Raw genomic sequence first — 14,540 nt, 5'->3', positions numbered from 1 at the left:
TTTCTGAAAAAAAAAAAATCAGAGAATACGAGAAAAGTATGAGAGTGTGATAGTCTAGTAACAAACTAAATATTAAAAGAATATATAGAGAAAAGTAACACAATTTAGATTGAAATAAAGGATACAAAGTTTCTTACCTCAGAAAATCTAGCTTTCTTAATGCTGTTGGCAATAGTATGGGAATCCACTCCTGTCCATCAGTACAGTAGAACTCGAATATTTGTCACCCTATTAACCGATCGGTGGATTATCCTCTAGTGTCTTTCCCTCGCTCTTTTCTTTTCTGCAGAAAAAAAGTAGTCAATATACTGTACATTATGTTAATACATTTTTTTTTCTAGAGATGGTTCTTATAAGCCTTTATACTGTTACACTGTATGTACCAAAAATGCTGCTGCTGGTAACAAAATACTTGTGGGAGAGGGTGTCTTACCCAAGTTATAAAATAGTCACTGCCTTCAAAGAAATGACTCCAAGAACTTCCACACTATTTAATCCTTGTCCTACTGTTCAAGTGACTGTACGTGTATCTTCTATGCAATTGTAAAGACTGCATTAATCTTACTCAGGATAGAGACCAGTGGCAGGCTTGTACGGGGGCAGCAGTGAACCTCTGGGTTCCTTAAAAGCCATAAGTAAGGTCTCAAAAGAAAACGTGTTGTGGCAAGTATCGAAAAAAAATGTGCAAATAATTAAGGCGGTTTGGGAAAGAATAATCTGTCTCTCATCTCGCATCAGAATACGAGATTAGCATTATAACTGTGATTTAATAAAAAATAAGAACATAGTGCCTTGTCCTATTGGAAATTTATCTTTTGAAGAGGTGGAGAAGTTTAAATATCTTGGAGCAACAGTAACAAATATAAATGACACTCGGTAGGAAATTAAAGGCAGAATAAATATGGGAAATGCTTGTTATTATTCGGTTGAGAAGCTTTTATCATCCAGTCTGTTGTCAAAAAATCTGAAAGCTAGAATTTATAAAATAGTTATATTACCAATTGTTCTTTACGGTTGTGAAACTTGGACTCTCACTTTGAGAGAGGAACATAGGTTAAGGATGTTTGAGAATAAGGTGCTTAGGAAAATATTTGGGGCTAAGAGGGATGAAGTTACAGGAGAATGGAGAAAGTTACACAACACAGAACTGCACGCATTGTATTCTTCACCTGACATAATTAGGAACATTAAATCCAGACGTTTGAGATGGGCAGGGCATGTAGCATATATGGACGAATCCAGAAATGCATATAGTGTTAGTTGGGAGGCCGGAGGGAAAAAGACCTTTAGGTAGGCCGAGACATAGATGGGAAGATAATATTAAAATGGATTTGAGGGAGGTGGGATATGATGGTAGGAACCAATGGCGGGCTTCAACCTCCAGGTTCCTTAAAAGCCAGTAAGTGCCATGTAAGTGTGTTTATTAGTTATAGCCAACATAATAGTGTATAGTGTAGTGTGTACAGTAATTTGAAGACTTCAGTAGTTGCAGTATGACAGAAGCTTCAAATTACCAAACTGTAAGTGCTTATGCACTTGATGTATGAAAATATTTTATGGTATGGATTATCCGATTTTTTAACAGTTCAGTTACCCCCTTCATTACCACAGATAATATTTTACTGTACACTAGGTCAAAATGAAACTGGCCGGCATCTGAGAGACCAAGTTCGAATCCAGTATTTCCGTGAGCACTCGGGACAGCCAGGCTTTGTTCAAAAGATTGCGTATATTCTTCTAGAATTATAATGGGGAACACAACTATTAATCACTAAAATCTTCTGAGAAAATAATTCATATATGAGATTTAAAACATAGATCGTTCAGTGTTTAAACAGTGAATAATGTAACACAGACACTACTGGGTGTTCAGTTCAAAGTGTGTCATGGCTCGCTGTATGCCGTCACGTGGCTAGTCGATGAGCCTAGAGAATTCAATCTTCCTACACTTCCGCAGAGGTGTATTACTTATCTGCCAGAGAAGTTGCCTAGCTAGTACGGCGTTCATTTAGAAGAGTACTTATCGATACGTACGGTATCGCCGGTAGTGGCAGGAAAGTGAACTGTTTCGAAACATGTACTGAGGTGAGTTTTTTTCTTAATGTCAGGATATGGGGAGAAGGTTAAGACGATTACTTACGTATTTGTTGACATTAACTTCGACGGTCAACATGGACACGGAGCATTTGATTTGTGGAATGTTGCCGTACACAACAGATGATAACAAATACCCTGCGTACGACTTGCCCACGCAAAACACAGTTCCAAAGAGGTTATGGTAGCACACAGACCGTACAGACCACCATCTGTTGCTACGACGTTCAAGTTATACCGTACACGTTCTCAAGTTCAAATTGAACGCCTTGATTAATAGGCAACTTCTCTGACACCAAAGCTGAAACTCGCTTCAAATCGCTGACTCATCAATGGTGACGTCATGACACACTCTGGAATGAACACCCAGTATATGAATCGCCCCATGCAGAAAGGGATTCAGTCACAAATTTTGAAAAAACGAGATGTCGATGTAAATCACATCTTTATGAGTGGCTCCATCAGCCTGTGCTTGGAATGACAGAAACTGAAGCGTCAGGCTCAGAGTTCTATGCAGAAAGGAATACTGGGTGTTCATTTCAAAGTGTGTCATGACATCACTGTTGTGAGTCAGCAATTTGAAGCGAGTTTCAGCTTTTATGTCAGAGAAGTTTCCTATTAATCGAGGCGTTCAATCTGAACTTGAGAATGTGTACGGCATAACTTGAACGTCGTAGCAACAGATGGTGGTCTGTAAAGTCTGTGTACTATCATAACCTCTTTCGAACTGTGTTTTGTGCGGTCAAGTCGTACGCAGGGTATTCGTTATCATCATTTGCATACAGCAACATTCCACAACACAAATCAAATGCTCCATGTCCATGTTGACCGTCCAAGTTAATGTCAACAAATACGTAAGTAATCGTCTTAACCCTCTCCCCATATCCAGACAGTAAGAAAAAAACCCACCTCAGTACATGTTTCCAAACAGTTCACATTCCTGCCACTACCAGCGTTACCGCACATATCGGTAAGTACTCTTCAGAATGAACGCCGTACTTGCTAGGCAACTTCTCTGACACATAAGTAATAAGCCTCTGTGGAAGTGTAGGAAGATTGAATTCTCTAGGCTCATCGGCTAGCCATATGACGGCATACAGCGAGCCATGACACACTTTGAACTGATCACCCAGTATAGTGTACACGTTTCCCCCCCCTCCCCAAAACTAGGTCTAATGGACTGAAGCCCTATCTGCATGGGGCAATTCATATACTGTATAACAGGTTCTTGAGTATGACCATTGCTTGTTACAATGCCGTTCTTACTGCAGCAGTACTCTTAGTGTAGTGGTAGAGCGTTAGCTAAGTGTTCGTGAGGTTATAAGTTCAGATCTTCGTGGAGCTACTTTTATTTTGCCTTTTAAATGCATCAGTGACAATATAACAGGATATCGTCATTTTTTTATCCTTAGAATACTTTTCGTTTTATTTTTTTCGTGTTAATAGAAACTTTTGACGCTAGATGGAAGTAACACCAAAGACTACAATTAGAGGCTTTCATATTAAAATGTCGTGTTAATTATTTTATAAATCCCTGCTGCTTTACTCTCTCTTGCCTAAGGAACATTCAGTATTGTGACCCGTTGCGCGAAAAGGGACCTAAAGTCGTGAAAGGAAATTTTACAGGAGAAAATAACGAATTTGCAGTGTAAAAACTACATTTCTATGTTTTGATATCTTGCTCTACCTGTAGGCTTTCTTACATACTAAACTAGGACGTAGTTTTACACAATGCTTTTTAAATATCTACATCTATCTTATAGTTGCTAAGAAAACAAATGAAACTTTAATTTACATTTTTCTCGAAAAGTACATACAGCATACTGATATTGCAAGTTATCTTGAACCTTCTGAGCGGGGACAGAGGGAAGGAAGCGCGTAACGTGGGGGGAGCCAACTGAGTTGTTTGCGCATGCTCCGCAGCATAATCTCTTGTCAAGAAACATAGTACTATTTCCTTCACTACGTACCAGTAGTGTTAAGATGGAGCAGCAACCACAGGGTAGTAATTATGGTGAAATCACACCACCGCGGAGAAAAAGTAACGCTGTTATCCACAGCGGAGAAAGAGAAATTATCGCAAATATAATAAAATCAAGCGTTGCGAGGAGGAAAAATTAAACAAATATTTGCTGGAACCTCTTGCTAAGGAATATGAGAGAGCGGCTAAATACTCTGGCAAAAGTATTAGTTCCGTGAAGAGAATTAAAAATAATATTGAATTACAACCGAATGAACCTCACACTACTCCGGGAAAGAATAGGTACGTAATGTTTAGAAATTATTGCTATAATAGTTATGTACAATAGTGTCTGTATTGAGAGCGACATAATGAATTACTGTTGCAAGTTATTATTTTCTTATAGTACTACTAAACATTCCAGAATTAGACTTGTGTAAAGTTGAAGTGGACGACTTCGATCAACATGTTATTCGGGATACAATCGAAGAATTCTATCGTGTTCAGAAAGTAGTACCTACGAATAAGAAGATAATTCCGAGTGGATGATGCCATTGGCGAAATAATTAATTTTGGAACAAGCGATGATGGCAGCAATGATAGGGATATGGATTGTGTATAATTGTAAATTAATGTAAATTCAAATAATAAGCCTGTAAAATATTGTTATAAGAATATGTACATATTAGCTGAAGGTGTAAGTCATGCAGGCCTATATAATGTATAGAAGTAGCTGTAGTAACTCCTCCATTGCCTGGATGAGAGAGGAGTGTACACACGATTATATTTAAATACTTACTCATTACAGGTTAATTAAAGCTTGCTACGAAACTATGTTCTCCTCTCAAAACCGGAGTATCGAGAGATGATGTCTGTATTGAACCAAGTTCTTTTACAGTAGAGAGCCGTAAGGTAAAAAAACCAACGTTTTCTGAAAAGAGTCACGTTACCCGAGGGAGGGGCATTCTTGCTGTGCCGTTACGTTGATGAGTACACACCGTACCGAGCAGTTCCAAAGACAGACTTAGGGGATGTAAGGTTCAAGATAACTTGCAATGACAGTAGTAATATCAATAATCAATAAGTAATATATTAAAAACTATGGAACCTAGAACCATGATTTTTTTTAAATGGTCAGTATTTCAACCTTTTTTTTGAAACTACAAAAAAAAAAAAATGAAAAATCCGACTTCAGGTCCCATTTCCTGCAACTAGTCACAAATATGTTTACGGTTAAATAATTGGCAATAATTAATTTGCAAGTTGTTCTACAGGGAATATGATTATTATACTAACATAAATCTGTGATCATCAGGGCCTAAACGCAGTAATTGTGAACAAGACGAAAAACTATTAATTCTGATGACAAAATATATCCTGATTTCCTGGAATTATAACCACAAATTTTCACCAATTTTGTAATTATCTGTAACATGAAGTAACATAAGCAAATTTGACTGTATTACACTAAAACGAGTTGTATTATGGCATTAACTAAAGCGGCGCACGGAGGTTTACGGTAGTGAACTGCGCGCTCACCCGAAGGGACTTAGAAGCTGCAGTTTACTTGTGCAAGCTCTATATTTTTTTTAAAACTTAAATTTTGGGGTATGTCAGACAGTTGTCAACAATCAGCAAAATCTTGTCATGTTGTCTAAGTCCTTTAACCACGTGACAAACAAGTTCCCTGTCATCCATGTACATGCTTGGCTTTTGTAATCATATCGTAGAGTTATTTTTTTTAATTGGGTTATTTTACGACGCTGTATCAACATCTAGGTTATTTAGCGTCTGAATGAAATGAAGGTGGTAATGCTGGTGAAGTGGGTCCAGGGTCCAGCACCGAAAGTTACCCAGCATTTGCTCATGTTGGGTTAAGGGAAAACCCCGAAAAAAACCTCAACCAGGTAACTTCCCCCGAACAGGATTCGAACCCCAGCCACCTGGTTTTGCGGCCAGAAGCGCTGACCGTTACTGTACAGGTGTGGACCATATTGTAGATCTTAACATTCTTGAAACAGTGTGGATATACCTATTACCAAGAATGGGGATTTCTCGGAACAATCTAAATTTGCAGCAAATACTAATCTTCATTAACACTGGAGTAAAAGTGGCAACCAGATTCCCTGTAAACAGCCCTGCAGGAATAAGGACCGAATTCCATTCTATTGCACCCACAAAGCACTGGAACTGGCAGTAACAGCAGGAAGTGTTCAAATCATATCCCACCAATAATGGTAAAATGAAAATTCCATGCATATTTTACTCTTTAAAACATATCCTAAGGATTTTCATAGGGTAACTGCGAATATATGGAGTCTATATGGCTGTGGTAGCTCTAATAGATACTTAAGAATCCTTATTTATTGATCAGACCATACCTTACAGCAGTCAAGTCAATCGATGCCCATTGGAGCAAGCGCACGCTTTAGAGCCCAGGAGAGCCCGAGCACTTTACAGTGGAAAGAGACAGACGAAAGAGGCAGTATATGCCCCTTGATCGAGCTATATTCAGGGATGGCCAGCACTGATTCAATAGATAAAGGGAAGAGAACGTATTAAAACTGTATCCATATTAATTTTTAGATTTGCCTGAGAAGTATAAGTGCATTGTAAGAATGTAAGCTTTAATTTTAATGCCAATTTTTCACAAGTTTGTTTTTTTTTTTTAATTCCAAAGGATTTTTTTTTTTTTTTTCAAATTTTTTTATAGAAAAGTGAAATTTTCAGATATATTTATTTAGTAGCCTTACAGGTACTGAAATGCTTTCGTAAATCTAATATGCCGTAAATACGTATTACTGAAGATAGTGTATTACAAATTTTGAAAATATTCGCATGGAAAAAGTTTGTAAGGAAATGAATTAACAAAGCAACTACTGTTACATCATAAGCAAAAGATACGTGCCCATGTGTTGTAAAAATGTCAGCTCTATAGCTTCAGCAGGTTTCGAGAAAGTAATTTAATATTCTGATGACAGGAAGTTGCTCACAAGTATCACCTTAAAAGCATAATGCGATAAGAGTTTTGTTATGGAATATTACACTTAAAACATATACAGTACCTAAGTAACTTTGCTTTGTACTGTAATATTGTTTTGATTAGTTAATTATTTTCATAAGGCTAAAGATACCATCAATATCAATTCCAACTTATCATGTCATACTTAATCTCTTTCTTTGGAATATCACTTCCTTTATGAATGATTTGTTTCATCCACTTAGTACAGTATAGTTGTACTGCTAAGGAATTTAAGTGAATATTCCTTCTTAACTCTTTATTACATTATTAACGTTTAAAACTGCAAGCCATACAAAAATGACAAAATTTCACGTTCCGTTTGAAGTTTGTGCACCACTGTTTTCTTACTCCAACAGGCTGCTTATTCCTCCTCCTAATCCTAGCGCTTGATGTCAAGGTCAGAAAAAATGCGCTTGCTTTGACATCACTGCCATAAAGTGCACAAAACTCTTGCGCAAAACATAGTTCAGAGGATTACACTAACCAGACAGACCTTGGGAACTGGGAACTGACCTAGGATACTGGAAATTCAGTGTCAAAGAAATGAACTACATAAATACTGGAAACTAACTCTTTATTGCCATTATGCACTAATCAAACGTAACTTGAACACAGAGTGACAGCATTTATATAATCTGTACAAGACATGGATTAGTATATGATCTCTAAATGCACCACTGTTGTATATCAACACACAACCAAGCATGAGAAAGTGGTGGTTGTACTTCAGATCAGTAGGTACCAAAAAAATCAAACTTCAGATCTACATTTCTCGGATATAACTTCAAGTTCTCAAAATACAAATTTGACCAATCAAATAAAGTGGTAAAAAACTGCCAGTTATACAAACAAGCCGGTAGAAAAACGCGGATTTAGAAAGAACACAGTATGGTGTACTTAAAATCTGTTTCAAGTCCTGTTAATTCCAAACATGCGATGCACTTGAGACCGTTACAGTTTTCTTTTGAAGAAAAATCACATTAATGATTTGTTAGTGACTGAAACAATAGGCAAGAGTTGAATACTACAAAAACACAGGGACACTTCCCTACAACATTTATTTTTTTATCTAACATATACCAATCACTTTCGGCAACATATGAACGTGTCATCCGTGCTGCCACCAATCCAAGTAAGTCTCTTAGCCCAAGTATATATATATATAACTGGAAATAAAATCTATTTGTATTCAGGCACAAGGTTTGGTTTGAAACCGTCATTCGTGCTATAAAACTGTGGTAGTCAATGTTTAAAAACTCGTACAAGTGACAATGTACTCAATTACCCGTAAGATAAATTTCTGAGTACACAGCTCATACAGAAACAAAGGGAACCAGAGAAAATTTTTGTTCTTTGAAATCAGAACAAGCAATTGTATAATTCCACTGCCTTCCACTAGCAGATATACATAGTCATTTTTAAAGTTAAGAAAAATACAGATCCAGGTACCTTAACGTGTTTCAAAACCATGTATATTATGCCCCACATACAGACCAAGCATGCCACTGCCTTGGCCACTGTATCTCGTAGGATACCTTTCAATACTTGTAAAATAAAACCGTGTTATTGATAACCACCGCTCTTGCACCCAATATGAAAAGAAATTGTTTCGACCTCTGCATACCAGTATATCAATTTCTAACATCCAGAATATGCTTGTGCACCAAGTTAAGAGAATATAATAACTACAGAGATAATGCCAGAGACTTATTGGGGGAGGGGAGAGGGATTTTGAATCCTACTCTTCTATGTTATTAAGATCACTCAGTTGCCTAACACTCTACAAGGATCTCCATTCATTTTACTTGTGTCCAAGTTTTAAATTTATTGCACCAAAGAGTTAGATGCAGGAATGTTAAGAAAAATAATCAGCAACTAGAAGAAGAAGAAGAAGAAAACACAATAAATGCAGTACAAATCCGATTCAAACTCTTCCGTTAACGTTGGGTCAGTTTGAAAGGAACAGAAGATACCAATCGATGTTGAAAAGTGGTCTCATGTGGGTGCTGCAACGTAAACTAACACCTTGTTCTTAAAACTTGGTCCCACTAAGAAACACACACTCGCAATACAACAGGTGGATTTAAATTAATAACCGAATCAGAAGTTTTGTTAATTTTTGTCGATTTAGGCAACAGCCTCTGCTTCACCATTGGCTGCCTTAGCCTCCGCATCAGCTGGCTTCTCCTCCAGTTTCGCCTTCTTCTCAGGACTTGCTCCTTCAGCAGGTGTGCCTTCAGGAGCGTCACCTCCTTCACTTTTCCGCTTGGTTGCACTCACCTCCACTGAATCTGTACAAACAGGCAACAACGGTATAAGCACTCGTTCTAACACCTCAATAAAGCACAAGAGTTTTATGTGCCTTACAGCACATAGCCTGTCCTTTAACAATGGTTTAAGCTCCATAAATACCTGGTTGTAAGTGAACTATATAAAGAACACTATTCATGCCAATAATAACAATTAAAAAAAAACATGCGTCATGAAATAAATTTAGGAACGTATGACAAAGTTTAGTGGGTCTGTTTATAAACACTTCCTAACACGCTCTGCACAAAAGAAAATACAATTTAAGTAACCAATCTTACTACTATTGAGTACTGGATTCAACAAAACCAGAAATAAATTTTACACCAATATAAATCATATCTAATTAAAGTTTAGGAAGTGTTTAACCAGGCACTTACAGCATGTTAGAAAAGCAAATGTCTGATGTCTGAGATTTCAAATCAATTATTTTGAAAAGCATATTAAAGTGATCAGTATTTTGAGATACGGCATGTAATGTAATACAAACTACCTTATCATCCTCTTTGAAATACCATTAAACAAACTTGTGTGCCAAAATGGTTACTGCAAAGTCTGCAGTCTCCCAGACTATCAACTGGAAATGGACACTATTGGACGTATGCATTATTTTATCCAGACCAATGCTGCTTGGTGCTTTGCCACCCCTGAAATTGAAACACTGTTCCCATATGCCAGCACAATTCTTTTTCTACCCACTAATACAAATGTTTACAACTTTTCTGTCAGTACCTATATAAACAACAATGTCCAATCTTGGACGAAGTCAAAGTGTAGACATCCCTCCTTAATATGAACATATCCACATTTGGTAAAGTTACTTCCCAGCACACAGATAAAACCCACTATATTCATCAACCAACATCTCACTTCATCTATTTTCAATGTAAAAATTTAGTATAAAGCCCAAGAACTGCAAGTTCTTGTATAATGAATTATGCATGAAAAATCTGTTATATGAAACTAGTTTGTAACCTGCAATTCACAATTACGTGAGTAACAATCATATTATGAAATGTCAAGTGGTCTAACTTCGAAAGAAAGTGCACTGGAAGGCATTATGATGTTGATACATTTACACCATCAAATAGCTACTCAATATTTAACTCCCATATTTAAGGTATCTCAACTCTACATCCAAGGTGTCTATAAATATACAAATGAGATTACATAGCCTATCAAGCTTACGGTAAAAACATGATTCAATACATTTGTAAATTAAGAGTTAGACTAGAATACTAAAATTCATTTCACATTTACGGACACCTTATATCGGGTGCACATTTACAACAAAATTAGCATAATACTACGTCCAAATCTGTACGGTGTTTTACAAGCAAGATTTGATGGTATAAATATATTAGAGTCTTAAAATTAATGTAAAATCTGAATAATTCCATAACCATTTTTGACAGACATAATTCACAATACTTTGCTTTTAAAGCAAGCTGGAAAAGAGTTAATGTATAGAAACAATGCCAGATTCATGAGATTTACTTTAAAGTAGTTCTGGATATTGAAAAAGAGATGGGAAAAAAAAAAAAAAAAAAAAAAAAAAAAGAGGAATTTGTAACATTTTTACAACACCAAATCCTGTTCTACAAACAGCAATGAACGCCACTAACCTTTATAGATTGTCTCATAATTTCTTACTTCATCCATTCTAAATCTTGGTTCTAGGTGCTGATCTAGTTTGCCTTAACATAAATGTCATGCCAAGACTACTAATTTTTCACCTTAGAATTGAACATGAGAATTTCAAGGTAACATTCACAGAAATAATGATAATTCCAGAATTATGATCAGTGGTAAAACCAAGATTCAAACTAGGTATATGTACCCGAATAAAATATCTGGCCCAACATACTTCTTTAATTACTTGCTTTACAGTGAAACCTGTCAAAACAACCAGTCTAAGTCGCTTGTTGAAGACGAAACTCGAGACAAAAACTAAGTCACACTTTACAAATTACAACAAAACAGCTTTCAATTAATAAGTAAACTAAATACATGCAAACGAGTGAAACTATTTTTTAAATGCTAGGAAACATACCGATCTATAACAAAGTAAAATTCAACGTCTAGTATGTTTCCACATGTCCAACTGGAAATAATGTTTGTTTATACCGGTATTTAAAACTTTCTTACATCAATGACTTAAGATCATGTCCATGACAGGTTTCACTGCAAAAGAAAAATCTTCAGGATTTCAGAAAAACATGCCTGTTAAGCCATGAAATACTGTTAGAATTTAAGGTAACTGGCACTTCATTTCCTCGGAACCAAATGTTCCATGTCCCCCCCCCCAACAACAAACGAATTATTCAACAGACCAGGGATGGACAAACTCTAGTCAGGCCAAAATTCAAATTGCAGTAGCCGATATTTTAAAACTCTTTCAAACTTTACATCTAGTGAATATGATCTTCAACGAATTATATAGAATATAGATCTGGCCATTGGGCGATAGGTTTGCCCAGCCCTTGCCCCACACCAATATGAAGCAAGCAAACACCCATCTCTATTTATGGGACGATCCTATAACACACCATTTCACCAAACAATTTAAAAAAGGGCAGTCTTAGAACTTAAAAGTTTGCTTCATAACCTTACATCAGTACATTTGACTTTACCCTGATTTCATTCAATACTTTACAGTTTAACAGCTAGTAACTTACATTCCAGATACTTAAACATTCGTCTACAGCATCAATTACTGTAGCATCCAGATTATTGAACGTATATCCCTAACTTCCAGTATACCTTTGCTTGCAAAACGCTGTCGGGAAATTTTATGATCAGCTTTAGTAAGCAAAGTTACAAGCTGTCAGTTATGAAGTAAAACTGGTGCTTCCACATGATCCATCCCAAAATTATAGGTTGGCTGCATTTTGCTGCAAGCTAAAGCAACAGATGTGCTTTCTCTGTGGACGAAATTTGAGTATGCAACAGTAACCTTGGTTATCTAGAGTTCGAGTCTGAATGAACGTCCCTTAATGAAAACATTTAATAGTTTACTCCATAAATTCTGAAAATATGGTACCAGTCTAAAGTAGGAATCGTTCTTTCAGACCCTTCACACACTGAATCAAAAAAACTCCATTTTAAATAATGTTTTATCTTACCCTCTTATTGAGGTAATTCACATAATAAAAATACTATGTCTGTTGATCATAAACACCCTCAAGTTTATCTCCAAAAATGTCCTGTATAGGTCATAACCATGCATATTTGACGTTGGACCTCACTGCATGAATTAGTTGTGTTAAAACATCAGATGTCAATTACAATGTTCCATCCATGTATTTTAAGCCAGTGTGAATGTGCAGTAATAAACTGACATCACTCTCCTGTCAAGGAAAAGCAGAATTGATGGATTTCTGTAAAAAATAAAACCTAGGAGAAACAAGTTGGGGACAACCTCTCTAATCTGTTACAACTTACTTAGAATTAATCCAGCAAAGAACTCTTACAATACGTTAGTATTGTAAAATATTAAGACAAAATTTTTCGCTAATGTTCGAATATAAATTACATGCTGGAATAATCCCATATTTAGTTATCTCACTACTACGTAAAAAAATTAATACCTGTAGAATCACCGTTCTCTGCAGATTCAACCTCTTTATCCTTCGAGTCTTCTGCAGAGTAGCTGTTATCATTGCCATTCTCTTTTGGTTTCTCCGCATCACCATTCTCTGATGCCTTTGAGTCTTCGTCTACTACTTCCACCTTCTTGTCAACTTCCTTCTTCTCTGGAGTACCAACAGTTGTGGTCTCCCTGCGAAGACAACGTAAACTTCATTAAAATGTTCATACAATTACGAAAGTGCTCACAAATCACAACAATATCATAAACAATGATTCATGTCCTCTTTATACGGTATCTTGAATCACGTACACGATTTTCACACAAAAATACGTCCTATGCACAAGCATGCCATGACAGAGTACTCAGTAAAAGTCGTCCTCAATATTCTTGGCAGAACCTTTCCACAGATAACATGCAATGATAACCTGACCGACTGACCGAAGTCGTCCGGAACGTTAACGCCTGATAGTAATCCAGGATGCGGTCATGTTGTATTAAGCACTACCGCTCCATCTCGTAGACGTTGGCGGAACTAAAGGCGCGAAAATGGGTTCAATGTTTTCCTTCCGCACTTTCACAATGTTTGATGAAGATTTGTAGCATTTGTAATGAAACGAATTCAGCTGCTAATACAAAACAAACTTCAACAGTACTCCAAACTGTATTGTCATTGCTAAACCTACCGGCACCTCACAAATAATCGAAGGGTTGAATCGATTTCAAAATGACACTCTTATACTCAAACACAACCACTCACGTTAACTATGAAAAAGGATGCACAGCTGCAGTACTCTCATCTGCGTGTATACATTAATTTATTCGTCTCTACGCTCGGGTTACTTGTCTCCACCAGGAAACACGCCATCTTGACTCACCTTCCTTAACACTACCCGCCAAAACAAAGACAACACCATTCTAATCCAAATATTTATGATTTTATACAAATTGTAAACATAATGTATACTTACTTTGTATCAGCTACTTTATCTGCCATTATTTATAATGAGATTTGATTAAATTTCCACACAAAACACACTTCTTTATTAGATTAAACACGGAGAGCTCACGTCACACAACCGCTGCGTCCAAGCGCACAAGTGAAAGAGAACTGATCCGCGCATGTTCTAGCTGACCTTCGAATGAACTATTTCCCGCGTTTACCAGAGGGCTCTGCAGACGGTCCTCATTTATGCAAAAAAAAATATTATAATAGGTAATTGATCAGTACATAAGCCAATTTACATTGTAATTCATCTTTAAATATTTCTCTTAGGCTATAAGAAACGTAATACATAATAAACGTGTATTAAAATTTAAACTTTGGGTTTTTCCGCTTCCATTCTCCGGACTCCATTGGCCAATTACATTGACAGAAACAAGTGAGCGTTATTGTTTGTTGCATTCGACGTTTATTAATTAGTGAACTGAGGGAATAAAATAATTTCCTAATACTATAATAGGAATTTAATTTTAATAGACATTAGAATTCATACAATGAATAAAAATGTTTACTATATGTTGTGATTCTTTCAAATATTTTATTCAGTTTGCAAATTTGAATATTT

General features: G+C 36.4%; 1 protein-coding gene across 2 annotated transcripts; it reads right to left on the bottom strand.

Moving 5' to 3' along the window:
* Nucleotides 1-7,633: 7,633 nt before the first annotated feature.
* On the bottom strand, nucleotides 7,634-14,101 carry LOC138709603 (brain acid soluble protein 1-like). Of its 2 annotated transcripts, none has more exons than XM_069840492.1 (3): nucleotides 13,944-14,101; nucleotides 12,974-13,164; nucleotides 7,634-9,367 (listed from the first exon to the last, which is right to left on the bottom strand). In XM_069840492.1, the coding sequence occupies exons 1-3, from the start codon at nucleotides 13,967-13,969 to the stop codon at nucleotides 9,204-9,206; spliced, it is 381 nt and encodes a 126-aa protein (XP_069696593.1). In that variant the 5' UTR covers nucleotides 13,970-14,101; the 3' UTR covers nucleotides 7,634-9,203. The 2 variants fall into 2 exon arrangements, with proteins under 2 accessions (XP_069696593.1, XP_069696592.1); XM_069840491.1 differs by lacking the exon at nucleotides 13,944-14,101 and adding an exon at nucleotides 13,285-13,407.
* Between the last annotated feature and the right edge of the window lie 439 nt (nucleotides 14,102-14,540).

The sequence above is a fragment of the Periplaneta americana genome, chromosome 11, assembly GCF_040183065.1.
Source record: "Periplaneta americana isolate PAMFEO1 chromosome 11, P.americana_PAMFEO1_priV1, whole genome shotgun sequence".
Lineage (NCBI taxonomy): Eukaryota > Metazoa > Arthropoda > Insecta > Blattodea > Blattidae > Periplaneta > Periplaneta americana.
Note: the sequence above shows the minus strand (reverse complement) of the source record. Positions and strands in the feature narration are given on the sequence as shown.

Bases quoted from the DNA above. Each gene is read 5' to 3' on its own strand.
- LOC138709603 (XM_069840491.1), bottom strand. From the start codon at position 13,322: ATGCTTGTGCATAGGACGTATTTTTGTGTGAAAATCGT. The intron at 13,165-13,284 runs GTACGTGATTCA...TTGTCTTCGCAG, and splicing joins TATTTTTGTGTGAAAATCGT to GGAGACCACAACTGTTGGTA. The intron at 9,368-12,973 runs GTATTAATTTTT...CTGTTTGTACAG, and splicing joins AGAGAACGGTGATTCTACAG to ATTCAGTGGAGGTGAGTGCA.